General features: G+C 40.0%; 1 protein-coding gene across 2 annotated transcripts in view; it reads right to left on the minus strand.

Moving 5' to 3' along the window:
- kcnab2a (potassium voltage-gated channel, shaker-related subfamily, beta member 2 a) overlaps nt 1-21,228 on the minus strand; it is an 87,393-nt gene that overhangs the window by 18,817 nt on the left and 47,348 nt on the right. For both annotated transcript variants that reach the window (XM_039612192.1, XM_039612193.1), the window contains exons 3-5: nt 2,451-2,494; nt 2,192-2,229; nt 1,872-1,951 (exon numbers count right to left, since the gene is read on the minus strand). In XM_039612192.1, the coding sequence (XP_039468126.1) occupies nt 1,872-1,951; nt 2,192-2,229; nt 2,451-2,494 (162 nt within the window). The remainder of the gene's footprint in view (nt 1-1,871; nt 1,952-2,191; nt 2,230-2,450; nt 2,495-21,228) is intronic.

The following is a 21,228-nucleotide window of genomic DNA, read 5'->3' on the forward strand; positions in this document are numbered from 1 at the left end:
TTGAATATTCTTGTGCGTTCAGTGTTTTGTTTTGTGATTTTTTTTTTGAGGGCTAAGCTACAACAAACAGCTTACAAATCTCATTTATTTAACTGTCCACGCTCACCACACAGAATCGACATCACAGCAGCTGACAGTGCAGCCACCAACACCACCACTAAACCACAACCGAGGACTTCACATGAAAGCTTTTTCCATTATGACGCGCAAACTGTGTGATTTGTTCGACTCCTTCTCGTGTGTTTGTGTGTAATATAAGCTCCTTGGTGCTGCTTTGCAGTGGAAGCTGTCAGGATTAACACCTGTGCAACACATTTCGAGCTGTGTGACGTGCTGTCACAAACACTTGCACGTGCCAGGCTTGTCCTTTCTGTTCAAGTGTGGTTCTGGTTTATGGCAGCACGATGATCAAAGACACAGTTGGTTTTACTTCTGTGTCAAAGATCAACCTCTCTCATGAATAAATCAACAAGACTGCTGAAAACTCCCCAAAACATTAACACCGTGGTGTGATGACGTGCATCAGACCACAGCTGCTGAGGCATTAGATGTGAAATGAGGACAACCACCGAGACCTACAGCTTGTTTCTCCTCTTTTGTTATCTTTTGATTTCCCTTTCTGAGACACGGGGACTCTGATGCATCTCCCCAAACATAATGGAAAAAATAGAATAATCTCAGGAGGATTTAAAACAGGAGACTTGCTCCCGTTAATAAGAGACACTATTTGCAAAGGATAATCCCTTAGATTATCACAGCACCCAGGTTACTACAAAGCCAGACTAATCCATACTGGAATTTAAACATCCACTACATCCAGCAAGAAAGCAACACATTCTCTGAGGTTAATGTATCATCGCTGCCCGTCCTCTAAATTTATGCCACGAATACCCAAACCCTGACAAATGGCACTTTTCGTTGTGAAAAGCAGACAGACATTAATTTCTTCTCCTCCTTTAATAATAGACAAGAAAATGAGGAGTTGATTCATCGAGATAAACATACCGCGGAGCTTACTCGGAGGCTGAATGCCATTAAACTATTGTTTGAGGGTAAAATGAGACGACATAATTATTAGCATCGGTTAAACCTCAATAAACGTAAAACCATGTGAAAACATGATGGAAATAAAACATTTATGCATTTCCATCGTCATATATTAATTTGATAAAGGTCAGTTTGTTTAGAATGCACTTTGTCACAAAACAGCTCTAGCATGTCCGCTGTTAAAAATAAATGAATTAAAAAAAAACAATTAAGATACAAGTGGAAAATATACGTAAAGACAGATGAATAAGAAAACACTTTTTCCTGTAAAGCCAAAAAGAAAATTCATCCACCCTGGGACTGTTGCAGAACTTCTCCAAGCCTCTGCAAATGATGTCGATGTTAAATTGTAATGTTGACATTGTCATGTCTTTTATTTAAATGAACTTCTATAAAAAGAAGGTCACTCAGAGAACCCATCCTCAGGCGAGTGTCCAGATTTTAAGTTTTAAAGATGGTGATTCAGATCCCAACCAAACATTTAAGGCTTCTTTTGTTCATCTCTACATCACATTTCATGAAATTCTGCTTTACAGTTATGTATTCCAGGAGACAAACAATTCAGTGCTCTCAGGAAATGTGAGATGGATATTTGGGATACTGGTATGTTACCATAAGTAAAGACAACACACTGGCACCTTGACTCTGTATTACATCACTTCTAAATGTGGAATATTTGTGCACCACTATAGCTCAAACACTTGACTGGAGTCTGCTAGTACATAACCTCTGCTTGCCTTCATAATCAATCACACATTAGCAGCTTGGTAATGTTTTCTGCTACCACTCACTCCTAAGTGACTCGCCACACAGGATATACTCACTTGCCAGCAGCGTAGACCTCCGCTGTGTCAAACAGATTGATGCCATTTTCATAGGCCAGAGTCATCAGCTGCTCTGCCATCTGTTGAGAGAACAGGGGGGAAGGAACAGAGAGGGGAAATGATGGGGTGAGACCACTGATGTGAGGTGTTAGTAAATTTTAATTATGAAGCTGGCTTCACAAGACTAGAGACTGCCTGTTGACTCTGTCAGAAAAGTAAAAATAGGCTTCTTGAGCAACCTAGGATATCTCAGATCATATGGAGGGTTTCCATTCCAAAGCTTTGATGGATATAAGCTGACAAAATGCATCTGCTCTCACCTCATCTGTTATCTGTCCGCCAAACGTCACCCATGTTCCTAAAGGGAACGACAGAGAGGTGGGGTCAGAGAAATAGTACACAAACATGCAAGTAGAATAAGAACCTTTTTGTTCCTTCTGACATACTTAAACTCATTTTTTTTCCACACTCTGTTTAATAACACTTTCTCTCTGTATAGAGAACAGGTTTTATATTCGCCTCCCTGGTCTGTCATACCGAGTCTACAGCATGCACAAACAGTTTGTCTCGTGATCTTACCTAATCCAAGGCAGGATACCCGCAAGCCTGACTTCCCGAGGTTTCTGTCAAAACAGAGGAAAATAAATTAAAACTAATGCCGCACTGAGGTGGCAGTGATTTATGATCTTTTGTCCTCAGGCGGTGGCTGTGACCAGCACAGCCTTTCAGGAATGACTGTTTGAAAAACAAAATAAAAAAATAACCCTATCAAGCTTCACTAGAGTTCTCTCATCTTTAGGTTGTTGCTGCAGTGGAGTGACAGAAGCTGGAAAGAACAAGACTTTGTATGGATCTGTAACTAGCCTGCACATAGTGCAGCACTGACACATGTTGAGGGGATGGCTAACAAAGCACATCAACGTATGAGCTGACAATGAGAAGGTGTTTGTGTTCACCAAAATGTCAGGGAAAAAAAATAAATCACAGACAGGAAGTGAGTATTAAGCAGTCCCACCATGACATCCACTGAAATTTCTCACAGCACACCAGGATCCCTCAGCCGCCATCTGACTAAAATCCCCTGCAGCAATGCGGAAGCTTGACTATACACAACAACTTGCTCCTAAAGCTGGCGTCTCTGAGCCAATCACAGTCCAGACAGACCCCTCTGCTTGACAATCACAGCTTTGGTTAGGTCTTCGGCTTGTGCAAGCTTTTAAAGTTTTCTAATATGCCTGTGGTTCCTCAGTATCATACCAGACATGTTATGAGCACCGTTATATAATCATTTCACAAGGAAATCAAACAGTCTCTTCCGGTCTGCAAAAACCTGACGACAACAATATTTTTATTACTTCAGAGTTTTCTGATCTAAGACATTATTAAAAATACGAAACCAAACGTGCTGCTTCTGGTCAACCACCTTCACGAGATAATCTGGCAGTGTAAAAAAGATAAAAGAAATGTGGCAGAGATGATGTAACATGTGCAGGAGTCAACGTGAGTATGTGGGAGGCTATCTAATATATTTTTACAAGACTGGCTGTATAGAAGAGCTGAAATGAAAAAGGGGTAGAGAGGGAGACAAAGGTGTGCATGCGTGTAGATGTGCGTTTTATATGACTGCTTGTAACAAGTGGGACTGTGCATGCATGTGAGTGGGTGTTTTGTGAAGCCCTGATAAAATTGCTGCAGTAACTAACAACACACTTTCCTCAATGTGTTCTTAACACCAAATTCAGAAACAGAGACTAAAGCCGCTGAAACCTCATCGTTATCGTATATTATCTAAGTCAGTTACTGTACACTTGTGTAGCAAAAAAACAAAAACAAAACAACTGAACTTAAGGATTTACTTTTCATGCTCACTACCATCCAATATTATTGGCTCGACTTCTGGGTCAGTAAACCAACATAGATGCTTATGGAGTCTATTTAATTCTATTCTTTGGTTTCTGAGAAAAGCTCAATTTTCTAACCCATCAAATGTTTCGGTGAGATCAAACAACACTGAAAATTCAGTTTGTGTATTTTGCTGTTTGTGTTCCACTTGTTTCTACAAAGAGCCTCATTAAACTGATCCGCTTGGGTCAGTGAAGTCTGGCAATCGTGTTACAGTTTAAGTCAGAGAGCAAGATGACATCACATATAGGAGCCTCCTGCTTTATAAACAAAGTTTGTCATGAGGGAGAAGAGAGCGTGATCTAATGAGACCATGTGTCCTAACGCTGCATCGCAGTACAAGTCTACTGTGGCAAACCACTGGAGCCGATCAACAATTAACTGCCTCTTAATTGCATGAGTAAAACTGCCCCTCGGGACGCTGTTGTGCAGCATCACAGAGATAACCAACACCAAGAACAGTTTCCTGACTGAAACTGTCAGTGGAGCATGTTTGCTCCAGAGTATTTAATGATTTTAGAATTCACAACTATATTAAGAAAATGAGATGCAAAGTAAACATTTTCATCAGGTGCATTAAAGCGTATTACAAAGCAAAGTTTTCTGTCTTAATTGTCACATGAGCACGCTAAAACATGAATACTGCACAGTGGATGTGAATGTACAAAAAGAGAGGAGTAAAAGAATAGCTGTTCCACCATTGTCATTGTTAGGATGTACCTCTGTCAGCACACTGTTCTCTTCAATATTTTACTGGAGTGGCCTTGAATACTGCATTGTGCATTTCGGCAACAATCCTCCACCAGGGCCTGCAGGTACGCAGGAGTCAAGTTCCTGCTGAGCCTCAGCATACATGAACCGCAGCAGTAAAGTCATCCATCTCACAGCCTCCTCAATAATGAGGGAGACAGGTACAGTACAGGACAGTAACAACACTGTAGCCACACGGACAAAGCCAGAAAGGACCCACTGAATCGGACAGATGTGAAGTATGCACAAAGCCCAAGTGGAAAGGGGAAGGTTTTTCCCTGTGTCACACTTTGTGTGATTAAACCGGGCCTGGAGTCTGTTGAGGGTTTGTTTACACCCGTGTTACACAACACTTTAGCGTGATACCAAATATGGATGAATGTTAATCACTGCGGATATTTTTCCTTTCAATTTATAGGTCAATTTTAAGTCAGAGAAATCTCTTGGCCCACCCCTGACTCTTTTTGTCGTTATTAATTATTTAAATAGTGATTAGTAGATTACTGACTCACTACGCAGCAACACAACAAACATATAGCTGGAAAAAACATCTTCAATCACAATAAAAAGCAGCAGACACTATGGCTTCCAATAGCACCATCCTATTTTTTGTGTTCATTGCATGAATTAAATAAATAAATAATTATCTGTCACGTTACTGTAGCTTTGCTTGTCAAAAGGAGTCACACATTTTCTATCTACCGAGGCTTAAATGGGTAACTTCCCATAAATAACACAGTCCCATCTACTAATTTCCCTGAACACAAGTTTTCTAGAGGTCTCACTGGAGCAATTAATACAATTTTACACATCAATATTATTTAACATGTTATGCAGTGGCATCTATCAGCTTAAGAGTTAAGCTGACACTACAGGCAGAGATGTCCTGCAATACTGAGCAGGGCATGCAACCCTTAGGCCTTTTAAAATCAGATCTGATAACATCATATCAGCCATACACACTGATGAAACAAAACATTAAGTCCACCCCCTGCCTATTCGTCCTTTGTATGTAGTAAAACATCTCCTAGCTCTGCAGAAACCTCTAAAGGTGCTCTGTGTAATCTGGCAACCAAGATGCAGATGCAGACCCAAGTCCTGTAAGTTGTGCTTTGTAAATGCCACAGATTTGATTTGTTCCAGCACATCCTGCAACACTGTGGTGCCAGTTTATGGGTTATCCTGCTCAGACTATAGTCAGTACTCACAAGCACCTCAAAAGCCTTGAAGTTTAAAAGATGGTCCGAGTCAGTTTTCTGCCCCTTAATGACTTGGTCTTTATCCAAGTCCTGTACTGTTTCGCCTTCATGAGATACAGAATATTACAAAACATACTATAAAAACAAGCTGTACTCTTACCCAATAATAGATTTGCTCACACTGCTCACCACTGTTAGAGCTGATCTAAGGTGGGAAAATTACATAACGAAATCAAAGGGAAAACTTGGGTGAGTAAAAAGTAGAGCTGGTGGCATCCAATATCAGATATCTCAGCAGAATCTCCAGATTCAACACACAACGATTTCTCACACAGCTATGATGCTAGCTAGTTTTTTTCTGCCTTATTAAGAGTCTTTGCAGTATTTTTCTTGTTTACGTTGGCTAAACAGCCCCCTACCAACAAGAAAGAAAAAAAGCTGTGCTATTTTTGGCCCTCTCCACTGTTTTCATGTGTGTATGCGTATGCATCCCATCTGCCCTCCACAAAGCAGTCAAACTATGTGAAACACTTGATCCCAGATTAGTTCTGCTAAACCCAGTTAGCCAGGAGACCATTTACCAATTAAATCAGCAAGGCAGAGAACTCCACTGCCTTTAAAGAAACTGATCAAAAACACAATTCTCAAGATTTGAGTTGTTAACGAGCTATTAATATACTAATATGATAATGTGGTACAACACACATAATTCTTATTTAATGCATGTATCCAGTCACTGAGAGAGAAAAATTAGATCTTCATCAATTTATTGCATGATAAAGAGTAAACTGTGTGGAGCTGAGAGCGCTAAAGTCAGTGGACAGGACAGAGTGATGAATGAGGAAACAAGGTCACAGAGCTGCAAAGATGAATGTGTTGAGAGCTATGCCAACTGAGCAGAACTAATAATACAACCTCATCTGTGGCTTCAACTTCAAAAGAAAGCACACACTGAATGCCACCAGCTCGCACTGGCTGCAGGTGGTTTTCTCCTCCATTCAAGTCTATGTGACAATTGGAGGGAGGGAGGGGTGGGGGCTTAAAGGGCACTCATTACGCTCATTTGCAACTGCATATTTTTATTCATGAATTCCACTAGTCTACTAGTGTAAATTTGCATGACTCACACTCGCAACTATTCATTAAGGTAGCGCTATCCACCTTCAATAATATGCACTGTCTGTGCCCAACTATTACTGCTGCTGCTGCTGAGAGACACACCAATGAACTGTAACAGTAAAAACAACAAAGAATAACAAATGCTTTAACCTACCATGATTATTGGCCATAAGTGGACCTTTTTAAAAAAAACAAACAAACAAACAAAAAAAACAATTCTTACCGTAACTCATTCATTTCCCTTTCTATACATGTAAAATGGCTCTCCCTCATCTACTTCACCGCCAGGCGAGACATGTGGCGATAACCTTGTCGTCTGCAAATACAGTTGGAGTGGTGCAAGGTAGCGAAACATTTGTGTGCAAGAGAAACATCTAAGTCATAACTGTCAGTTATATGCAGAGATGCTAACATACAGCAAACTATCGCAAACCTGAGCAACCTTATCTAATTCAGGGTTCCTAGATGTCACAGGGTCAGAGTCAGAATACACCCTGGACAGGTTGCCAGTCCATTGCAGGCCCAACAGATAGAGAGAAGCATTCACCCTCATACATACGGCCAATTTAGAATCATCAGTCAACCCATATCTTTGGGAGGAAGCTAGAGTACCTGGAGAGAACCCATAACCTGTTATGCAGCACTGTGAACCACCGCACCACAGTGGTTTCGCTAGCTCGTGCAGGTAATAAACAAAGAGAGGAACAGGATGGAGGACTTTGGTTTGCCAAAAAATTAACACTACCATTATCCGCTTTGTATGAGCTGAAGCTTAACATGTATACAGCATATTAAGCCTAATTATCAAATTACCTCAGGATTCACCTTACTGGTATGAAACATGAAAATGTTGAGCCCTTTGTTGTGCACTTCCTACACCCTGAGGATTTGTTCATTGCTGCTAGCAGGATGACCTTTCTTGGAACAAAACAAAAAAGCATATTGTTGCTCCAGATAAAAGCCAAAGATGGATTTGTGAGGGTTTTGACTGCAGGTGAGTGAGAAAATGAGAAAATCAACATCACATTTCTCATAGGTGTCTCTTATAATGGAGCTAAAAAGCTTAGCACAGCACTCAATAATTTCTCCACACTTTCTAAAAGCTTGCACATTTTTTTAATATAGGCACGATGAAGCAGACAACAGTAGAGTTCTACGTTATGAATCTCAGTCCTTGACCTATCACTCTATCACGTAACCTTTTAATAACCACCTTACCATAAGCATATCCTTCCATCTACATGCAAAACACATATACAACAGGTCAGGATCGATGTCCCAGCTAAATATAAATTTAAGTCTTCAATCAACAGTACAATGAGTGTTGCAATACTTGAGTATTTACTATCCATGCATTGGAGCCAAGGCAAAATTAGTGTGTTCTCAAGTAAATAAAAGGAGATTTATGACATTAACTGAAACCAACACAGGGTTTCCTCCAACTGTCAAAAATGCAATGTGTTTTTAGGTTGAAGCTGCAATTTTATTATATTATGCCATTTTTACGGAGTTAACTTCCTTTGTTGAATGTATTCTGTTTAACACTGTATTCTGTTTGCTTGTAGTGCCGTGCTTGTCAGCAGCCTGAGAAGATGTCAAATTTGATTTAATATTGTGCATAGAAAACATCTACACACAACAGCCAAAAACACAGAGCCAGTGGCAGTGAAGCACTTTAAGACAGCTGTCAATGGCAGTTTATTTTCTTCTTGGTCCTAAACAGATTGTTGGCTCAGAGGGTTTTCCCAAGGCTGAATTTGTTTTCATCCAACTCAGGCATTTTCAGAGGTTCTTGTCTGGGGATAAATCTGCCCGTGCCTACAGGAATGGAAACTCTTCTGCTTTGTGCTGGATAGTAGCAAATGGGAGCTCAGCAGAACCTGCGGGGTATTCCAAATCCAAGCAATGGTTCATACTGTATACTGTGTTTTTAATATCATACTAAGCTGTACTCAGTACCAATCTTGGCCTGATACCAGCTGCGATTCTGGGATTAGATATCAGTGAAGAAAAAGCATAATCCAAAACAACCCATTATCCTAAATTACAACATAGTGTAGACGAGTAACAAAAATCTCTTTAATCACAGCGGATCCTTGGAAAAAGTTGCCGTGATTGGTTTCACAGCTGATATGTGAGCTCAGTCATTGACAAATGCATTATTAACAGATTCGTTGTTTAAGAGAGGGGAAACAATGGTATTAGGTATCACCAGATACTCAAGTGTAGCAGTATCAGCCTTTGAGCGATTCCCGAATTTAACATTTTAACATTTGTTAAAAGTAATAACTTCTCAACTTAACATAAGATTAAATCACAAACACACCTACAACAATTATCTGATAAATTGATGATTAAAAGATGTCTCACAGACAATCAGTCCCGTTTTGAGAATTAAAAGCCTAAATTCTGTTGTTGCAGCTACAACACCGTTTCTCGAGGAGTTGAAATGTGTAAATGCAAATTCAAATTTCCAGGCCTTCAGCTGGCACTGCATTAAAACTGACAATCTGCATTGGAAACCACTACCATTATCCGTGAACAAAGTTTGTCAATGTGTCATCAAATGCAATTTAAAACTCAACAGGTGGAAAGCATTTGAACAAAATATTATTATTTTTTGCTTTGAATGATGTATTCTAACTAAAATGCATAGTTCAAATACAGCAACCATTAATGAACAGGGGTTCATTAATGCATTTGGCATAGTTAACTTGAACATCTGTGAAGGCACCAACAATGCTGAATGACATACATTTTGGAGCCATAAGTGTTTCAACAACACAGCCTGCTGACTGGCCTGTAACCCACAGCAAATCTTTCAAACATTATAACATACGGTGCTTAACAAGTTTATTAGACCACCACCCATTTAACACACAATTAACAGTAATGTAATGACCAAAATCATTTTTTATGTTTCTGTAATGGTTAATCTACCAGTATGCACAAGGTCTTTAACTTTAAATTACACCTTTAATGCTAAAATATAATTATTGCTGTTATCCAAGAATTTTCACATTTACTATTTTCCATAAGAGCAAGAAAAAAAAAAAAAAAAAAAAAAAAAAAGGAAAAACAATATTATGTTTTAATTGCCTTTAATTTCCTTGCATTCCTGAACAGAAACATTAATTTTAGAGGTTGAACATTATGCTTGATTAATTTCTGACTTCTCAGAGAAATCCAGTGAGTCAACTCAAAATTGGGTGTAAAAACATGAAATAAGTTTGCCATTTAATTCATAAATAATTATATAATTTGTAGTTTTAAACAAGTTTTTGAACAAGCAGAATAAACATCTGTATTCCAAAAATTAGCAAGCAGTTCTAATCAGTTTCCACACAAGAGGAAGTCAAACTGTGCCACAAATCTTCTAAAGTGTGCCACTGACATCTGACTCAAGTGAGCATATAAAGATAAATATGATGGTTTTCTTTGTAACAATGGCTCATTTTTAAAATTCCACTTGTATAGCTTAGACGTCTATGACTGTAAACTGAATACCTTTGGGTTTTAAATGTGGAAAACTGACATATTTTTCACAAATTTGACATTTTACAGAAGCAAAAGAGATGAATCATTAATGTAAACAAATGACTGTCAAACTCTAATCAGAGGTTTTAAAAACAGGCTGGTAAAAGACGTTGCTGATAAGAAGGAGATAACACTGGGTGCTGTGTCAATTAGGAGCAAGCACATACCATCTGGCTAATTAAAAAAAAAATGTTGAGGTTAAATATTCATAATACACATGACTAAGCATCATGCTGGATAAGCTACAGCTCTAGCCTTGTGCTGTACTGAATCCTCATATTTGGACTACTTTTGTTTCTTTTTTGGTTTTTTTCCCCCCATTTTTTTCCATATTACATAAGATGCAGTTCAAATGTTTCTAATCCAGAAAACAAGATTAAATGCAGTTTCACTGCCACGGCAAGTCCGTTGATTTTTAATTTGGAAATGTAAATTACTGTATCCACACTAACAGCCAGCTGTGGAAGCTAATCTATAATCTTAAAAACACTGTGTACATACTGAATATATCACACTTTTTACTAAATCTGTATAATACTATGCCCTACAGTTATGCTTAACCTTTCAGGCTAAAAAAAAAAAAAAAAAAAAAATACAATGAAAGAAGTTATAAAAATCACTGCAAACATACTTCAGGAAACAGTAGAAGACATCCACACTTTAATGCTAATCTATTCTGTTGCACACTACCTCTTCTTGGCAGTGTACACCAGAATTAATAAATCTAAGCTATTTCTAGTGCATTTATGAAAATAACATGCAGAGAAAAATGAGTGGAGCTAGGACAGGCACACAGAGGCTCTAATTAAACTCTATCAGTGAGGCAAATAAAGAGCAGCTGCGTGTTCCTTACATGAACACACGCTTATAGATACATAGGCTAAATATCTTGCAACAAACCCCCCACCACCCAAGCTTACTCACTCTCCTGTGCACCAATACAGTCAAAACCTTGGTACATACACTGAAACATGAGACTACATCAATAAATGAACCATGCCCCTCTTTGGCAGTTTCTCCCCACATGCCCAGAGCAAACAGATGGCGAATGTTCTCTACACATTTAAGACGGTACCTAAGTGGCTACTGTGGCCTCGAATCTGTACTCTGGATGATGCTTAGTATTTACTTCAGAGTGGCCAAACTGTACTGCTGCATGTTTGTTCTGTTCAACCACCACGGCTTATTTATGATTCATATTTTAAGGGGGAGTGCAGGCTGTGGAAAGCTGGTTCCCTGATGACGAGAGCCCTCAGAAGGCAGGAAAACGTCCCAGCAGGCTCCCACACTCACGACGCCCCAAATCTCACACCCACAGCTTTTGTCACCCGAGCCGTAGCGATGCATGATGTGGTATTTGTGTAGTGAAATAGTGGAAAAAAGAAACACTCATACTCATTATTCTTTAAAAAAAAAAAAAATCCTTACACAGACTAAAATGTTGCCAGAAACGAGCACCGCAGATGCATCTTCAATCTTACAGTCACGGCTAATAACATTAAAGCTGTACGGTGATTATTAGTGTGTAAATGTGTAAATGTTTCATTTTCAGAACTCGGAAAATTGACACTCGACACACATTACGCTTTTTCTAACAGTATCTCTGCCATCTGCTACATTAAGTAACTTCAAGGTGCACTAAACAAAGACAACTCCAGGCTTCCAGGCTCCAAGCTTTTTCTTATTTCCATCATCGATAATGACAATTTCACACAACGCAATGGTGGGATTTAAATGCCATTCGCTTACACAACAGTGCCAGCAGCTATTCACTTTGGCTGCGATTCACTGTCAACTTTACAACCAAAAGTGGACCTCCAGACGTGCGAGGAATCCTACTGACAGTTTGGGCTAAGGCGAATTACTTGTAGATTTACACCAGGAGAGGAGATGAGTCAGCTCCGATTTACATGGCCTCTGCAGTAAACGACACCGAGTGCAACACAGCATAAGTGTTTTGTAGCTGATGTGGACTGTGGCAAAGAACAAAGAGCGTGCTTAGAAATATACCCCTCTAGAGCACAACGGTTTAAGATGAATTCTTACAGTTTGACTGCACAAAGCACAAAAATGGCAACCCAGCGGAAAAGCGATACGTTCAGAAACCTATTTACCTCAGCATTACTTTGCAGCAGTTTATTTGCAACATAGTGGGATGTAAAACTATCTCTTTTGAAGGCAAGTCAGCCGAGTGAGGAGCTGATAGTGGACTGTGAATGGCAGGGGTCTTATGGGATTGACTCTCCACCTGCACTGCCTGCCCAGTCTCACAGATATTCTTCCATTCCTCAAGAAGAACTACTTTACATAATCACAAGCCATTTTGTGTGCGTCATTAATTCAGTCCTGACTGAAGGCATTTAATCATTCCTTAGAAGAGGTGCAGGCTCTCACAGTCCCGCCTGATGATTTTAACCAGACAAAGTGTCTCATTTCAGAACTACAGGCAGCACAATAAAACTGCTGCAATCCCTCCATCCCGGAGGAAGGAGACGTTCACTTTGATGATTTTCTTGGCCTTGTGGGGAGAGGTCACTCCTCAACCTGCATCCCTGCCCACAAACGAATACAGTCTTGGTCCAAGGTTGCCATTCAAGGAAACAGGAGGACAGCATGCAAATGAAGCTAATGTGAATTTCACACTGCTATTCTGCAGTGAGGATACTCGGGGAAGTTTTGTTGGGTGGATAAGGCAGCTTTAACTGTATTCTTTTTGGGCCACAGTTATAAAACCACCAACCTCTTCAGCTGTCAAACCGGCATAATGAAAAATTCAATCTTTAACAGAGAGGAGAAAATGCTTAAGGAAAAAAACTAACATGGCCTTGCATTTTAAAGGGCTTGCAAGCTTCACCTCCAAGAGGCATGTTTCAAAGTGACATGAGCACAGATCACTCCAGCCAACTGTACTTCCTCATGGGCAAAGTGCCTACACCAGCATTAACCTTAGCAATCTCCCTTTCTTGCTTTCACTCTCCTCCTTCCTTCCTTCCCTTTCAGTCACATCTCTTCAAAACAAAACCACAAACACTATGTCGTAGCCTCAGTCCATGATTCTTTGAGCCTCATGCTACATTTAGGCCTGCATTACCTTCAGTTTACATCAGATACAGGTCTGGTTCACAAACACTGAGCCAGTTATGTAGTTTGGACTACAATGAGGAAGAGAAGAACACAAACAGCCACTGGCCCCCTGAGCTGGAAATGATTTTACTCATTCACTGTCATTAGCCTCAATAATGATAGTGCGCCAAGACGACGAGGCTGCCGCTAGCAAATTAGATGCAAAGGATTGTGATGTGGCTTCTGAAAACAGTACTGAGGATGGATGTGTTGCCTCCAAACAGCTCTCCATGTTGTCAGTCAACAATCACACTTCACATTTCTTAATGAAAATGTACACTGACTGACACGACATTACCTTCAGTTTTTCTTGCCTTTAGGTTTGAGCTTTAAGATGCTATCATACTAATAAAATGATCAAAATTGAAAAAAAAATGTTCTTGATAGGGTATTTTTTACTTTCCTATATTGTCCTGCAAAAATCAAACGTCCATGTATCGTATCAAGCGTGGCTTGAGTCAAGAAAAGTATTTGACTAAATTTTTTAATCACTGTACCTAAAACAAGAACATTGAAAAAGAGAAAGTATATCTTACATGAAGAAAGTACATTAGTCAGTGCTTATATATAGCAGACAACAGCAACTTGCTAGTTAAATGGATAAAACGTTCCTTTAAATATTCATACCGCTCTTAAATTTTCTTGCTTTTAAATAAGCTTATCGACCTTTGATCATCTTTGAGTCACATGTGGGAAAATATACAGAGAGAGTCATTATTTAAAAATAAGTCCTGACAACACTGAATCAACTCTCCTATGCAAAGCAGATCCACTGCATTAATGACCAGATTGCTGCAGTTCATGATGTGCTGCACCTCATGGTGCTGAAAAGAAAGGTGAACTGCTTTTTCTCACTGATGCATGCAGAGTTCTTTGTTCTGTACTACGGCTCAATTTGCCATTCACTCTTTTACCCTCAGTGCTTCAATATGCATTTAAAGCAATTCCACATTTACTATTATTCTGCTGCTTTTTCAGCCCTTGTGTCAAAGCTGGACTAATCTGAACGTTTCACTGCACATGTAGAACACATTTGCATTTTAATTTAAAGGCATTTCCAAAGGAAAACCTTTGCTTAAATGGTAAGTATGTCCTGTGTTAGATAACAAACAGTCATCACTCTTCATGTCCACCACACGGGTTAAATAATTTGCCTTAAGTGATAGAAGAAACTATTTTACCAGCACATGATCAGTAACCAGCTGTCTGGGGAGGTGGAATACAATTCAATGCAGTATTTTATTAACATTTATAATGTTGCAGGCAGAAGCCAAAGTGCAACGTATTAATGTTTTTCAGTGATTTCAATGGCAATTTCCATTAGCATGCTCTTTCCATAATGATTGACAGCTGCCATCAGTTTATTTAGTTTGGGAATTGAAATACAATCAACTTAGTTACACCAAGTTAAAAGCAATCTGCAGTGATACTTGTGGTACTACCACATTATTGTTTTAAGTAGTTTTAAGTATTAAGTAGTGCACTACAGATAATAATACGAGAAAGTACTAGTAACTAACTACTAGTAACTAACTACAGAGGGAGTATTCCAGTGCATCTTAAATAGAAATAAAATCAGTTAAAATTACAGTTTTTCTTCATTGCTCAATAGTTAAAGTTTTAGGTAAATTTAAATAACTGATTTTGATAACTAACTCGTGGCAGGTGTCATCAATCGGAAAGGAATAAAAAAATCAAATTAGCACATCAAAGGGGAAAACAATACATCCATTTTTGGTGAAGTAGTCGTGGTGGAGTCACAGAATTTGACAGCCACCATCATTCAAAATCTGCTTTGATTGGATGTGGCAATTTAAATGCTGAATGTCTTGAAGTTTTGGTATTTAGCCAGATTCAAATCTGTTAAGACATGCCCTACCTATACTTCATGCCAGTCTTCACACTTTGCTCGCTGGAGGAAGGCACGCTCTGCACAGAGAGTTGTCCAAGACTCCGAGCCACCATCGCCACTGCTCTGAACTTGCTGCGGGTGCCTGTGCTGGGGCTGTTGGCATTCTGTCGATTTAGCCGGTCCTCCGTGTTGCGGCTTACCCCACCACGATGATCCGTGCACACTAATGACACCTGCATTCTGGCTCCTGGCCGACTGTCCCAACTGCAGATTCCCTAATTAAACTCTCTTCTTTATGAATAAGGAGAGGAAAACACCAAGAGGTGCAGAGCCCAAGGATCCTCTCGGGAATGCGAGACTGTTCACTCACAAGAATCAAGCTTCACACTAAGCCTCTGCAAGAAATCACTGCCCAGTCTATAGAGTGACTGTCCAGCACAAAATGTTGCAGAAAAAACAAAACAAAAGGTATAAGGGGTGGGAGGGCAGAGGAAATGTGTGAAAATGGTGATGGATTGCTGATCAGGTGAAAACAAAGTCCTGGCAAACGCAGTCCAAATTCAAGCAAAACATTATAGAAACCTACAGTCACTGCAGACTTTAGACATGAAACTCAAGTCTGACACAATGCAGTGGATAAAGCAACAATTTCTTTTAAAGTAATAAGAAAATTAGGGGGGAAAAGCAAAAAAAAAGAAAAAAAGAAAAGCGCCTATTCCCCACTAAGTTTTTCCTCGATTCTCTCGGGTGTCTTCTTCTTGCTTTTTCTATTAATCAAAAGCTTGCAGGCAGATTCAGAGTCTTGGAATTTCCTCTTTAAAACTGAGCTTAGTGTTAGAGATTGCACCTCTTGGTGCCAAGCTTTAAGAGTGGCAACGCGTAGATCCACACAGAGAGATTGAAAGAATAAAACACGACACACAGATCCAGGAGGTTTTCATCTCTCCTTCTAGGTCCGCCTCGGCAATTACGCTGGCTGATGCATATTCGACTCAATACTACTGCATGTTAGTAAAAGGGCAACCTCATATTCACCTCTCACTGTTGCCTGGATTAAACTTACATCTGTATGCCCTGTGCTGAGCATAAAGCAGCACGGAGCACACAGGAGAGAGATGGAAGGGGAGAGAGAGAGTGGATGGAAGAGGGGAGGGGGAGAGAGAGAGAGAGAGAACGAGAGAGCGAGGGGGGGGGGTTGTGGTGGGAGGGATATGAAGAGAAGCTATGAGGAGGAATATTCAGAGAGCAGCGTGAGAGAGCAATGCACTGAAATCTTGTGTGTTTATAGCAGCTCTACAAAGACAGGGTGGTGCATTTTTGTGCTCATCTTTATCTGTCGTCTGTTGCCCTGCAGTGTGATTTCATTTAGTTATTCTGTCAGGAGAAAAAAAAGGAAGGATGAATGCTCAGGACTCTGCATTGCCTATGGCCCCAGAAAAGGGGTTTCTCACGTGGGTCTGTTCAACTGCCCATGAAACATTTATTATGCAACTTTATCTATGACAATATATATTAAAGACAGGCATGTGATGCGCGTAGATGTGTACTACTGTATCTTTTCAATTTCAACCGAGCAAAATAAGCTTGATCAAGAACAAGTACAACAAAACGTCATCATTTCATCTATATTCACCACGTATTAGAAACGGATCTGATTAACAGTAACAGGCACGCTCAGGTGAACGGAGGAGGAACATGCAAGAGTGAACAGTAGAAACACGATAATGGTTGGAGGTTGAAAAGTAAACACCACATTGACTGCAGCTTGATGAGACAGTAGATGAGAAGCACACTCTCAGTAATATAATACTGAAGCTTATCTGAGTGGATCAGCGAGTGTGCCAAGGAGATAATTAAAAGAGATGCCATCAGTAGCAGACACGTATAGTAAAGCAGTCAAAGAAGAAACCCTCCATCAAAGGAATCCAGCAAACAGGCTGCTGCTAACTGACAGCCCTATTCTTAGATTTGCGACCTTTTGGTCTCCTAGACTTAAATAGAGCCCTGAGGGGGAAAAGGTGGTCTAATTGAACTGAAATCTGATTTAAGTTTCACACTGTGGACAGAAAGCAGAGAAAACAAGCTACAAATGACCTTCTGAATGCTCCTTCCTGCCACAAAGACCGTGAGAAATATAATGACAAAATACTAATCATACTCAATGTCAGGGTGACAGGGAAGAGATTTGGGTACATTCCCTTCACCATCAGTGTCAGCTCATTTTTAACAGAGCAGCTGAATACACCAAGACACCGCTTTAGCACAGGGTATGGTTTATGCATTTGCCACCGCTGCGGTAGAAACATGATGCCACAATCCACGCTGCTCTACTCCAGGACCCCCAAGAGTCGTGACATGTGGAAGGTACTGAGAATTGGGAAAGGCCGGGAACACGAGCTCATGCTGTCAGATACAGTGTCAACCTTTACATCTACACTGAACCTTGACTAAACTCCCAGAGTCACAGGAAGTTAGTGGGAACACTTTACTTATTCAATTTTAGAAATCTACATGTTCTTTAAAGGTAAAGGAATCAATATAATCCTCTATAATCATATTTAACTTACTGCACCTCCTGCCATTTTCTGCAGACTGTCCAACTCCCACCACCAACACTAAACTGCAACAGTCAATGTTCATTTTAAGAGACCTGTAAAATGTCTAAACTAAAAATGACACCACACACACCAACGCTTTCTAATTAACAAATACAACAGGATCTATAAACCGTATCAAAAATACACCAACAAAAAATATGTTCAATCCAATAAATCATGCTTGTCACATTTACTATGATTTAATAATTCGCCACAGGCACATCTGCCAACTTTCTTTAGACTGGCAGTACGTATTTTATTCCTTCTGACTATATCTGGAAAACAAAAAAAGGACCAAAAGCCCAGAGAGAAGGAGAAGAGAAAAAGAAATCATTAACTATGACTGACACCTAATCGCTGCATGATGACATGACTGTTCTCTTTAAGAAATGTTAGCAGGCATTGCTGTGAGCATGCCTGACAGATATTTTAGGAGTATACACCTACTGCTGTCAAGTGAAAAGCTGATAAGTAAAACCTTTTATTCCCTCCTTTCTTCAGGAAAAATAAAGAAAAGACTTCCAAGTTTCACTTTTTCAACATGCAACACTTTTGCAGCAGAGTCAAGACAATGCCAAAGGGGAAGACTTCATCAGTTACTCATAACTTAATAAACCACCTCAGCGTTTAATTCATTACTCAAGTTTTCACTTGGATGACGCATCAAATTGCACTGCAGTGGTCACACTGCCTACTGGCTTGGTAATGAACTCGGAGTCAAAGTCATTTTGAACAAATGTGTGCACATTCAGGATCTCCTGCAGTCTTTCATGCACACTTTCACCAGGATTTCTGATGAAATCAGACCACAATCGAGCAAAAACTGGCCTGAGCATTAAGCTGCTTTGTATTCATTCATCATAGAGAACATCTGTAATGAATTAACTTCTACTCATTGTTTGTTGCAAGATAAATCAGTCGTAACGATGATGTACTAAAAATAAGTAACTCTAATCTTCACATAATGCCTTAGAGTGTAGCTGTTAAATTGCTAATTAGTGACAATATGTTTAGGAGGAACACAGTAGGGTGGCTCCGACCGTGTTAAACTGTTCTGCAGCAATAAAGAGCTATTTTTGGATTAATGCTTAAAGGAAACAACCAAACAACACCTGAAAACCTTTTAAGTTCCTACTGTTAGATCTGGACTCAGTAGTTGGTTGTTAGTTAGCAGTACTGAGCAAATCTTATTACAGTGCCCTTTCTTGTGTGGGGGCCTTAATCTCCTCGCTTTGATTAAGTGACTGATTTGAGGATATCCCAAAAAAATCTACTGAGCTTCTAAAATATCACAGTGAGTGAATGCAGAGGACTGCTAGGGCCCTGTACCTCATTCAGTGTGTGGGGGAGGAAGAGGAGAGATAAGCTGAATGTTCAGAGCAGAACATGTGTGCTTCCCTGATCACGACTGCAGTCGACTAAAATTCGCCCAAACCAATAACAGCGCCCTTTTTCAGGCGAGAGAAGACAAAGAAAACAAAAGACTGAAGAACAACATTAAGTTTCAAATTCGCCATGTAACAGCTGTAAATACACACAAACGGCTATAAAAATGTATTCCGCTTCTTCCAGTCTTATATCCTTTATTAGCAAAACTTGGAAAAAGACTACTGCAGAACTCACACACACACACACACACACACACAATCAAAATTATTGACTATGTTCTGCTCAACTCAACAGCCTTGGTCAGAAAGAGGCTTAAGCCCATCGATGTTGCTATGCCATAATGAAGCCTCAGGAGTCTGTTCTGGCCGTACAGGAGCTCAGACAACTGCTCTCTTCCAAACTATAGCGCATATACTGCAGCTAAGACAACTTCTATAATGAACGGAGCATCAGAAATTTCTCTGACCACAGAAGTACTCTTGGGTACTGTTGTGAGCACTGATTCTTCGGCACAACCGCAGTCTTATCTCTAAAAATAGGCACTGGCTCTCCGAATCAATTCCACACACTGAGCACAAAACACAAAGAATGCCCTTGGCGGCTGAAAGGGGAAAAGGACCTCCAAAATTGACATTTGTCACTGGCGTGAGTGTCACACGGAGTCTTTCACTAATTCGCTTTCAGGGGCAGACCGTCTGCGTCGAGCCGCGATCGGTACGTGAACTAGCAAGTCTGTAGACCTAATCCGTCCAAGCTAGTTTAGCAAGCAAAGGCTTTTTGTAGTCATCTATAAGGACTACAACACAGATAACGATTCCCTTTAAGCATACAATTAAACAGGGTTGTTATCCAGCTATATTCTGATTACCCAGTTCTTCAAGACGGGTAATCAGAATATAGCTTAAGAATATCAAGTCAAAAGTAGTTTAAGCGTTTCATCTCATGCTTTCTCAGACTTCTTCTATGCACATTCAGTATCTTACTGCTAATTAACAAAAGCTTACTCAGGGATCTCAGCCACACAGAATTACCACACCTGTATCATATGTAACTGTCAGCCAGTCATCCAACGGTGGCTTAAGTGCCACTTACCGGGAGTTTAACTCCACACATTTGTGAGGATTTGAGTAACCATGTGAAAAGTATAGCATCCCCAAGATGATGTGTGTGTGTGTGTGTGTGTGTGTGTGTGTGTGTGTGTGTGTGTGTGTGTGTGTGTGTGTGTGTGTGTGTGTGTGTGTGTGTGTGTGTGTGTGTGTGTGTGTGTGTATAAAAGGGCTTAAGAGAGTTAATGGAAAGAGGTGAAGTCAGACAGATTGGCAGTGTTGATCGACAGATGCTTTTCTAACAGCTTAATGCATCCCGAGGCTGTGTCTGAACATTTCTAATTGAATGTAATTAAAGAAATTGGAATACTGCTGTTTATGTGTTATATTAGCATCAAGACTGCTTTCTTTCTCTACCGTTTCATGGTCTGAATGAACTCAACTGTGATAAAGATGTACTGGAGATTTGGAATAGCCATCACAAAAATACAAATAAATGTAGAAAATTAGGTCTAGCTCTTCAGCGATTCTGGGATTTCCTGGGGAAACAGCAGAGTGATGGTCACATCTGCGAGCAACGAGTGCTGCAGTTTTTAATTCTCCAGTGAACATGGCAGATTCCCCGCAGACAGCTGGGCTCAGGAGGAGTTGTCATTTCAGCTGTCCCCGCTGACACGTCTAACGGAGCAGAAGACGATCAAAAAATAGAGGACAGGAAATCCCTGTTCTTATGTAATATAGTCATAATGGCTCAAATAAAAAAAATTCTCTGTAGGAAAACACGTTATTATATTTTAAATATGGCACATGGTAACTTTAACATTTCACGTACAATGCTCACAT

The sequence above is a fragment of the Oreochromis aureus genome, linkage group 5 (genome assembly GCF_013358895.1).
Source record: "Oreochromis aureus strain Israel breed Guangdong linkage group 5, ZZ_aureus, whole genome shotgun sequence".
Lineage (NCBI taxonomy): Eukaryota > Metazoa > Chordata > Actinopteri > Cichliformes > Cichlidae > Oreochromis > Oreochromis aureus.